This window comes from Piliocolobus tephrosceles, chromosome 4 (assembly GCF_002776525.5).
Source record: "Piliocolobus tephrosceles isolate RC106 chromosome 4, ASM277652v3, whole genome shotgun sequence".
NCBI lineage: Eukaryota > Metazoa > Chordata > Mammalia > Primates > Cercopithecidae > Piliocolobus > Piliocolobus tephrosceles.
In genome coordinates this window covers 87,543,741-87,555,129 of record NC_045437.1, presented here as the reverse complement: position 1 = coordinate 87,555,129, position 11,389 = coordinate 87,543,741, and the positions used below count along the sequence as shown (strand labels likewise).

Here is an 11,389-nt window from a genome sequence, read left to right as displayed (position 1 = left end):
CAATGTGAAAAATTATTTAAAATACAATTTCAATCACTAATGATTATGTTAAGCTTAACATAATCATAATTGCATATTGTGCCATCTGCCTCTAGTGAGTCTCTCCCTATCTCTAATTTAAATGGTCCTACTACCAACAAAGATTCTGACATACATACATGTATTTTCTGGTCCAAAGAATTCTATGGAGTAATCAAAATACTCCTTGAAACCTCATAGGTCTATGACATCTTAAAGGGGACTACCCTAAGAAAATTCTTTATCATGGGTATGTCTATAATAAAATACATAACAGCAGGCCAGTCGATCTAAATAACAGAAACCCCCGTATGATTAAAAAACAAACGAACAATAACAATGAAATCAAGAAAAGGAATAAGATGATTTAAAGGTACCAGCAAGGGGAACCAAGCAGAAAAGAATTCACTAAGTTTCTAGTATTATAATTGTAGAGTATCCAAACCTGATATTAAAGTCAGAGTATTTTTTTTTTTTTTTTACAAATAGAAAAAAACTCAGGTAGACTTAGTTTTCACGAAACTTGATGTCTTAAAATGCAAAGTTACTAGAAGTGTCTTACTAAATGTTACTACTTATATGTTATAGACTCTTCCATCAATTTCTACCTTCTATGTAGTTACTTCAGGTTTAATACAATAGTAAGGAAAAAAATAGGAGTTTTACCTCAAGAATGGTAATGTTGATGGCTGCTGCTGTTTCCCCTTCTTCTAATATCAGAAAGCCAATGACAGGGACAAAATCAACTTCTGGCTCTGCTAGGTTTCCTACTGTTTGGCTCTTCAGACTCAGCATTCCAGGAACCGTGGTATATGTGACATTGATAGCTCCTAATTGAATAGGTTGGAAAAATGTTTCATAATTCCCTAAACGTTTACAATAATGTCCCATTGTGGATTTTTTGCCTTTCCTAAAAGCACCTTCAGTAGCTAGTATTACTGTTCCCAATTCCTCACCCCTTCCTATATCCATAATCTTTACCATGTGATGGCTCACAGGTGTCTCACTGTGGGAAAAGCATATTTCCCTGCCTCTAGACTTTGCATTTGGATATGTGACTTGTTTTGGCTAACAGAACAAGGTAAAAATGATGATATGCTGGTTCTAACCCTAGACCTCAGGGGGCCTTACACATTTTCACTTGGTCTTTTGTGCTACCACTGGTTCCAGGAGAAGAATGACAGACATATGGAATACAGCCACCCATGACCAAGCCCAGCATAGATTAGTAGACCCACAGACAGCCTAAATTACTGTATGCTGCTGAAATGTTATATTTGTTAATTACACAGCATTTCTGTGAAAACAGAAAATTCATTTAATCTTTTCAAAAATAAGGAAGTTATAATGTTCTGTCCTGACTGAAAAAACATTAATTTTCTCTTATCACTGATTTATTTTAGCAATGGCTTTCATCCACACAAGTAGAATGTTAATAAGCACCTGCCTGGAAAACCCATTCATTCTAGAGTAACACAAACCTAGAGATCCAAATTCTCTGTTGATGAAAAGCTGAATTGTTATGTTAGCCTCTTGTAGTAACACAAATCTTGATGGAAGAGCAAAATTTAAAACTCCATGTGGTTCATCACTGGCTTCTACTGTGAGGACAGCTGCATATCCTTGAGCATCAAGCAGGGCGATTCCTGCTGGTGGAACTCCTAAAAATATCAGGGAGGAATCTACCAGTGATTTGGCATTAGCTTTTAATCACTGGAAATATAACCTCACTCTCTGAAACATTAAGGTAATCAAAAGTGTTCTATTTACTTCTCTAACAAATCTTCAGGTTAACAAAAGCCACATTCCATTTTTCTTTCAGGTGGAAGATCATGAATTTCTTCACTTCACGTACTACTGTCATTATTAGTTTATATTGGTTATCAGAATCACAGAAACTGAGTAGAAATTGAGGAAGGTACCCAGATAATTTGCTTAAAAATCACTCAATTTGGGCTGGGTGTGGTGGCTCACACCTGTAATCCCAGCACTTTGGGAGGCTGAGGCAGGCTGATCACGAGATCAAGAGATTGAGACCATCCTGGCCAACATGGTAAAACCCTGTCTACTAAAATACAAAAATTAGCTGGGCATGGTGGTGCACGCCTGTAGTCCCAGCTACTTGGGAGACTGAGGCAGGAGAATTGCTTGAACCCAGGAGGCAGAGACTGCAGTGAACCGAGATTGCGCCACTGCACTCCAGTCTGGCGACAGAGCGAGACCCTGTCACAAAAAAAAAAAAAAAAAAAAAAAAAAAAAGGAAGACTAAATTTTGAATTATCCATATAATTGGTCCAAAATTCAAATTGGCCTGTAAGTCTCAAATTAATTTCAAAAAAATTCTACCTTTGGAAATGAATTTTATTCTGTAAGTAACCATTTAGCAAAATGTTTCAGGGCTTTTTTCTCTAGTCCATAAAGATAAGTATTCCCATATGATGCTAATGTTTTTTGGATCTAACATTTCTAGGGGACACATAATAAAGTCACATTTTAAAAATTGGTATGCATCTAATTGTTAAATACAGAGATAACAACAATTTTCTTTCTTTTATGAAAAGAATATACCAAAAAAAATTAAAATTAAATTCTGAATTACCTTGTGTCCTGACATCATACAGAATGACTTGGTATACTTCTTTCTCCTCAGGAATGTTGTCATCCAACAAATGCACAAACAATGTTGTATTCAACAACCCCTATGTCATACAAAAAGAAATCAATCCCTCTATCGTTATTGAATGAGCTATCTCCTGCCTTATTTTTATTATAAATCATGCAGCCAAACATATTTTCATTTAAACAAAAGTTCTGTGGCTTAAAAATAAATAAATAAAAGCCACTGACTCATGGGAATGTAAGCTCCAAGCAGACAGGGGCTAATTGTGGAAGATCTTGAATGCTGAGCTAATGAATGTAAATATTTTTCATTGAGCAATGTGGCACTACCGGAAATCTCAAAGCACAAAGTTGGGGAGGTTTCTACAACAATGGTGAATAGAAAAAACTGGAGCAGAGAAAAGAAGACAAGTGCTGCAGGGACACTAGTCATTAGAAGTTCAATGTACTACTCAAGGCAGAAGGTAATATCGGCTTGGCTTAATATTGAGGCAATGGGAAGGAAGATAAAAACAATTAAATATATCGTCAAAGACTTCACAGCATGTAGGTCTGGAGAAGAGAGAAAGATAATAACTACAATAGTGCTGCTTTTCTATCCCATTTTCCTCAAAATACACCATTCTTTCTAGTTACTTGTGGTTGACTTTTCTCTGCAGTATTACCTCAGGAAAGAAGAGTTGTCCACTGAAGTTAGCAAAATTGAGTTCTAGATTTTGCCCAATAATTTTCCAGTTAACAGTAACATTTCCTCGACCAGGGGAAGTTCTTATCACATGGAATTGCAAAATTTCTCCTACAAGTAAAATGTGTAAATTGATACATGCTTAATGGAAAATAAACTTCACATTTGAACTCAACAAAACCCAAACCCCAAGCATGCAATTATTACAGCATCTTTCCCATGAACATTACAAAGCTGTTCTGTTTTGAATTTTCTAGAAGTTTTACACATGCTTACTGTTTATTATCCCACTTCTAAATACTTCCATTTAGTAGAACTTCAGGAAACTCAACATGTAAAAGTTACAAAAGTACATGCTAAAATGGGAAACACAAACTTTTATACACTCCAAAACATGCAACAGAACATAAGTGTTCTGTAAATTAAAGAAAATAATAAAGTCCTCATGGTAATAACACAAGTAAATTCTTCCTTCACTTTTCAAAAGGGCACAAATTCCTTACACTGATATGCAATGTGATTTTACACAATGCATGCATAAAAATGCTTGCAAATACCTGAAAATCACATTTCTATAGTTGTAACTTACATATTACCACCAATGATTTTGTTTTATAAAAAGAAATACAAAGGAAAGGTGTCAAATCTGTACATCAACATCTGTAACTTCGCCAAAGTTACAGTTATCATTCCTGGATGATGGAGATATTTTAGATCTTTTCTATTCCTGGCTTTTATCCCTATATAATACTTTACAAAAGTGAAGAAAATCATAACATGTCTTTCAAATTGCTAAAAGCATAAAGTAAGCTGTTAGGGAGTGTGCTAATGGCCATATGACTTGTTGAAAATATGCTCAATTCATTAGATTTATAGGATGATGAACACAGTTAAGAAATACCAATGAACTATATCACTAAAAAAATTATTATTATGCAAAGATAGAATGATGTTTTAAAAGATTGAGAAGACAACATCCTTAATCAAATTGTATAGCATAGACATATAGTTAAAAATCACATTCACTAAAAATGTCACTTTTAGTTAGTTTAGTTCAGTTAGTTATCCAAGTAACTTTTGTGTATATAAGTAATATCTTCAAACACTTTTTAAATTTTATAAAGCAATAAAATTTAAATACTGCTTTCAAGTATTTTTTAAACTGCCACGTTTTTTATTTCTGAAGACAACTAAACAAATATTTCTTATAGGAAGGTTTCTTAAAATATCATGAATTAATTAATTTAGAAACTATCTTAATTTCAATTTAAAAACATAAAATAAATTTTTCTTACTAAATTTAAACACAATTTTAACAAAATGAACATTTAAAGGAGAGTGGATAATATAAATAAAAGCATTAGAAAGACTTTTTAAAACACATTTTAAGTGTGTCAATACAAAAAACCTTAGTTACCATTACATTAGTAGACTATGTCTTAGATTGATCTTTTAAAAACACAGGAATTTCCAGATCAGATTGTCCAAAGATTGGGATGAAACTGAAAGACTGTGTATAGTCAGCCATTGCTAACATACCATTTAAAAATTTTGCATTTGTAAAACTTGTGAACAAAATACAGACACTACTATGAAACTCTGGTGTCTATTGTACAATATATAAAATTTCCTATAGAGCAAGTTTGGAATACTGAAAAACAAAAATTTATTCCCAAAGAGCATAGAAAAATCCTTGAAATTATTAAGCTATTTCACCTACAGTGTTGTCTGGTGACTCTTCCGTAAGAGTTGTGGTTTTCAAACTTTTCAAATCACAAAAGTTGTTAATGGTTCAAAAAGAAAATTATGGAAGTTTAATGAAGTACTAAAGTGCAAAGAGAACACGTATGGCAAGAAAACAAAATGCAGGTCAAAAAATTTCCATGTTGAAGGGTAACCTATAATCACAATAATAAAATTGCAGTTGCAAGTTTACACACAGAGATTTGGGAATAAATACATCACTTTTAGGTAAAAGTAAAAATAAAATGCTTAGGAGCAAAGAAAGTAAAATGTTCAAACTTACTACACGTAAAAACACTCAAAGTCTAATACTACTTCATCAATATCTCCTCTGAAAAGTTAAAAAGTTACCATGAAAGTAACCTGCAAGAAAATACTGCAAAAATATATTTTGAAGCATGACACACACAAACACACACAAACACACATACACACAAACACATGCGCACCCACACACACATAGAGAAGCACATATAAATAAAAGATAAAATATTTCTTAAACACATAATCTTGTAAGCCTAGTGAAAATGTATCAAGTCAACGGCAAGAATAGTGTGAAATTTTTTCTAAGCAATAATCAAAAGGGAGGTATTGATTCTGTCTCTTTATTGCAGACTTCCAGGAGCCAGGTCCATTTAAAATGTCTCCTGGAAAAAAATGACTGGACATTTCAGAAAGATACCTTCTGCCAGGGTGAAAAGTCAAACAGTCACAGGAAAACAGAAAAACTTAAAAATAAGTACTTAGTCTTCCAAATTTAAGGGAAAAGAAGAAATGTCTTAAGAGAGAGTATAATTCTTAGATGACAAAGACTTTACTAGATACTAAACAGCAAACAGCCTTCTAGTTTTCACCCAAGATGAAAGCCAGAAGAGCCCTTACCTAACCAAGTGTCTGACTACAAAACCGGAAGATCACCTTGATATGAAATCCACAGAGTTTACCAAAAGTTAGTGACACATTTCAACTCTAAAGCAGATCTGTCAGATAGTGTCTAGGACTAACCTAATGCAGATAAAGAATATGAATGAAGAATGTATTTTAATAATCCTAAGTGTTTTAGGCACTTATTTTCAAGGCCTGAATTCTTTTTACAAAGATAAACACCAACTACAATGTACATAAAAATAATGGAAAACCAAAATACAGAAAATATATTTTAATAGATACATGTATACACAACATATGTATACTATCCAAATTGCCCTCTACAATAAAAAAGAAAATGGGTTAAAACAATTATAGGAATATGAATAATGGGAAGCACAGACTGTCAATACGAAGAGTTAAGAAAAAGTTGAATATTTCCAATATAGCAGTTCTATATATTTCTTTAAAGAATCACATTTCTTGTTCAAATCTTTGTATAAAAAAGATTCATGCTGTCCCTAAGAAAAGAAAAAATTTAAAATCCATCGAATGTGACAGGATGATTATGATGCTGCTGAATTGGGTGACGGAGAGAAACATCTAGCACAGATTTATAAAGAGCCCATTTATACCCAGTGTGCAACCACAGTAAAATCCATTGTCCTATATTTCTAAATTCTGTCCATTACATTTGAAAGAAAGTAATATTTATCACTGGGCAGCTCTCCAATTGCATTAGGACAAAATGTAGAAATAGGATTCTACAGAATTCAATACATTGTTAGAGACTAAGGCAAATCCTCCCCATGAATCAAAAATGCATTCTAGAGCCAGAAGTTCAGCATAGTCCACATTTTAAATCTAATCACATAAATGAAACTCCAACACTAGGCCAAAAGCAATGTTAACACTGTTAAAAGCTCACATGGCAAGGTTATTTTTACCCCATTGGTTTAGCAGTTATCTCTGAAGAATCACCATGATGTTTTCATTAATTCACTTTCATAAACTCATCATGATACATACACATTTCTCTGTGCAATTTTCATGGTAATATAAAGCATACATAAAATACAGAACTATTGTGGCTTAACATGTTTTTGAAAAAAATAATTTATATTCCAGGAAAAGGCTTAGGAATGAAGAGTAAAATTAAGTAAAAAATAGAAATTGACCCCAACTTTTACATAGGAAATGTAAAAAATCTAGGGAGCACTCATACCTGCAATAAAAGCAATTTGGTGTTTTAGATTGAAATGCTAAAGCAGATGTTTAACCATAACACCTTTGGACCATTTATTTTAATTACTAATCCTTCCTGTTTGCCTCTCCTGCAGATAATTAGCTGTTGGAAACTGACGAGGCCACAATATTGTTTTCAGGCTAAGTTCATCCCGGCCAAAGAGACTGTAGGTGTTGATGTCTGCAGTCTCTCCAAGACGCTGTGGTACCTAGAAGGAGGGCCTCAGTGTCTTCAGAGCCCTCCAACTCACCACTACCACCACCATCCAGGCTCACAGAATGCACTTTCACAAAATTAATGGCCCTACAGTTAAAATCTCCTTAAATTGATCCTAGACATCCAAATTCTTTTGTATTCCTCAGAAAAAAATTTCATCATATTGCTGAAAAGCACATGCCTAGTCTAGCTCTAAATCCCTCCTTAAATCTCATGTATACTTTCCTGATCTCAGCTCTTATTTGTACCTTCCATATCACTAACACTTTGATTCTCTTCTTTTCCTTCCTATATTTCTTCAACAAAACAAATCCAAAATGCTCCCCTTTCATCTGTTTTCTCCAATGTTTCTCCTCTCCTTGCTGTCACAGCCAATAAGCAGTGCTTCTCAAAACTTCATGCTGTGAAGGACAGGGCTTTTTGCTTTGTTTGCCTCAATACATCAGAGGCTGACCCTCTTGTAAAACAAAATAAAATAAATGACTAGATAAGTTAAACGGCAAAAAAACAAACACAAAAAACAAACAAACAAAAAACCAAATACCAGCCCATAGACACTGCTTTTGGATATCACAGCAAAGTGAAATTGTTATGAGAGTTTCCAATCCTCTTGTCACAGACGAGAAGCAAACACTGAACAGGCAGCCTCTTGAAAGCCACACTGAGGAGCACCTGCCGAAGGTCTCTATGTTTGTCATCCTTAGATATTTGCTTCCTATCCCCAGTCCTCCCTTAAAATTCATCTACCATTGCTACTGTCTTGTTTGGCCCATTTGAGATCTAACTCCCCTTTTTGGCCTTATTAGTATGAGACACATCGATTACTGAGTAATCAGTGTAACTGACTGAAAACACACGCTCCTCGTGGTTTCTCCCTGCCTCTCCAGCAAAGGCTTCTCTCTCCTCTCAGGTAATTTTTCTTTCCCAGCACCTTAGTCTGATGTTTTGCATGGTTCCATTCCGATAATTTGCTTTTTATCCTCTGTAGGCAAAAATCATCATATTCATTTTCCAGATTTGAGCTATCATCTTTAACCAATGTCCACCTTTAACCTGAGACAGAGTCAGGTTCTCTAATTTCCTTCCCTCACATAGGCATTGCTACTCAAATTCATTCTGCTTCCAACTCAAATAACTTCAAATATTTACCAAAAGTCCCGGCATTGTCAGGTTCCACAGAAGACACAAGTTCAAGCAAAATAAATTCTCTCCTCACTAGGTGCCCTATAGAGCATGGGCTTCGGATTTGACACAGCTGGGCCTAAGCATTACCACTGAGTAATTGTTGCTATTTAGTCTCTCTCAAATTCAGTTTCCTTGAATGAAAATCTGGTGTATATGATTATACCTATTTCATAGGACTGCTGTTAAACTTAAGTGAAATAATGAAGGTGGAGTGTCTGGCACACAGAAAACACTCCATAAGTGTTACTGTTGTCATTATTATTAACTATTCCTGCAGTAACTTTGTATTATGTTACAAATAACTTTTTGATAGTTGATCTGTCTTTAAATTAGATTTATGGAATTTGTTAGTCACTTTTACTCATTACTGTTATGACAACATGCAATTCCAAACCATTAATAAAAGTAGAGTACTGAAAATGGCTCGAATATTTGCATGGATAAATAAACTTGCAAGTTGGAAGTACAGTGAGGGAGAAAGGTAATACAGTAAAATACATTCTGTTTCTAGCACAGCCACTAACTGTCTGACATTGTCAAGTCTTTTAATCTCTCTGTGTCTCGATTTGTTTTCTCATCTATTAAATAGATGTCCAAGTACCTAATCTATATCCTTTTCGTTTATTAACTATTCAAGGTAAAATTATTTTTTTAATTCCAGATATAAACTAAGTAATGAAACATAGGCTATCAATACCTGTTTTACCCCAAAACAGGCTTAAACAGACAAAAACACTGTTATACTTTAAACACACAAAAATTAGCCCCTCTGTGTAAAACCCTACATGTGATATAAAACATTAAGTAAGAATTCAAGAAAATTATTGTTTTTTAAGGAAGAAAGACATTTTATAAGGTTTTCTAGCTTGGTACTTTGTTCATAAAATATACAAACACAATATAAAATCCAGGCTAAAATATTCACTGATTACAAACTATTACTTGTTTTTAACCAGCTGCCAATGTTTCACTGTTTGATACCAATGGCTACCCTTGGGCATACACTATACTTTCCAGGAACTATGCTAAGCGTTTTACATTTATTAGCTCACTTAATCCTCACAAAGAAACCTATGAAGTAAGTAATATTTTGTATCATTTAACAGATGGGAAAACTAAGCATTCCAAGTTTAGCTTCCTTAAAGTCATACCAGTAGAGAATGGCAAGCTAGAACATGGAATTGTTTTGCAAGGCTCCTAAATCTGGCTAAACAGTTCATTACAAAGCCTTCTCCCAAAGAAGTTCTATGCAGATTAACACACACACAATTCAACAAAATAGTGAAAGGGAAAAATATCAGAAGTTTTAAAGAACTAGACAAAAAATGACATCCATGGAAAAGAAAATGAATATGCTTAACAAAAAAAGGAACCCACCTTCATGACCTATGACAGATCTGGAAGCTGTCTGAAAGCTAACAATTCCTGCCACATTGTCATTGGCCAAAATGTTCACTCTAACGGTGTCGGAGCTTGGCAAAATTCTGCTTCCACCTTCAGTGTACACCAGACTAACTATGATGCTTTCGTCATCCTCTGGTTCAGAGTCATCCAAGATAGTTAAAATGACTGTCTTTTTGGTTTCACCTATAAAAACATCAATGGAATAAAAACCAAAGTAACAAAATCACCAACATAGAGAACTCAGAAAGGCCTACAATAATTTCTAGTTTTAAAAGTTAAGTAAAAATATGAGTGAATTATAACAGCTCCATATCATGGGCAATATAAGCAAATTTTGATGATTATATATACATATATATTATATATATATCTTTTCACACATCAAATACTGCAAAATTTCATTAAGGACATTTTCAATTATGGATATTTATGGGAAAGTCAAAAGGTAGAATTGTTTCAAAGAATCATGGCTTTACTTCCTGAATTTTAGCCAAGAACAGATACCTAGCTAGGAAAAGAGCTTCAAAGTTACCTTCTGTTTAGAAACAACTCCCTTCAGGAGAGTGGGGTCTCATTCTCATTCTGGCATTACTGTGACAATTTTAATCGGATATTCAACATAACACCTTCCTGAAAAACCAGGAACACTTACAGAATGCTGGTCAAAATGAGGAACTAAAAAGGGATTTAAAAATTGTGAGCAAAAGAACCAGCCTGAATGAGATGCAGCTTTGGGTAACTAGATGAGATAACAGCATCAAGTACCAGTTTCCAGGAAGTAGTGCAATGAAGGAAGAAAACAAAAGAGGAACTCAAAGGGACAAGTGACAGCCACAAAGTCCAAGCAATCTACTTTGCAATTTGATCTAGTAGATAGGGCACCACAGAATGTCCCTAAATCCAATACTGTTCCTGCTGTTCAGTCTAAGGTGTCCCCTATTTATTTTCTCACCACTTTCTGGAGAGAGAATGAAAGAGTGAGAAAAGACAAGGCAGGAAAAAGGAGAAAGGAGATTAAATGCATGTTCTCTCTTTTGTGACCCTGGTGCATTTTCATCAATACAGTAGTGTCAAGATTGCTTTAAGACAGTCTGCACTATCTAAGAATCTAAGTTAGCAATAGTTATAAAATAGAGTCCATTTTGCGTGATGCTAAGGTTACAATTCATGGTAATAGTAATTTATATAATACTATTTCTTTATATATAACTTTCTTTGTAGTTAACAAAACCACTGGAAAATCTAACTTTATATTTTCATTTCCACGCCCTCCTCGTTACATTTTCATTATTCCTTTTGAAATGGAAAAGTTACCAATTACTAACCTGTTCCCATCTTCCGTCAAGCATATCATATCCCACTAAATCCTCAAATCACTGACTAGAAAATAACCATAATAAAAATAT

At 34.1% G+C, this 11,389-nt stretch overlaps 1 protein-coding gene across 1 annotated transcript in view; it reads right to left on the bottom strand.

Annotated features, from left to right (window-relative positions):
• Positions 1-11,389, bottom strand: part of ADGRV1 (adhesion G protein-coupled receptor V1) — a 614,529-nt gene that overhangs the window by 462,846 nt on the left and 140,294 nt on the right. Inside the window, exons 34-38 of the mRNA XM_023215075.2 lie at positions 9,957-10,166; positions 3,303-3,433; positions 2,618-2,717; positions 1,500-1,679; positions 685-848 (exon numbers count right to left, since the gene is read on the bottom strand). Of these exons, the coding sequence (XP_023070843.1) occupies positions 685-848; positions 1,500-1,679; positions 2,618-2,717; positions 3,303-3,433; positions 9,957-10,166 (785 nt within the window). The remainder of the gene's footprint in view (positions 1-684; positions 849-1,499; positions 1,680-2,617; positions 2,718-3,302; positions 3,434-9,956; positions 10,167-11,389) is intronic.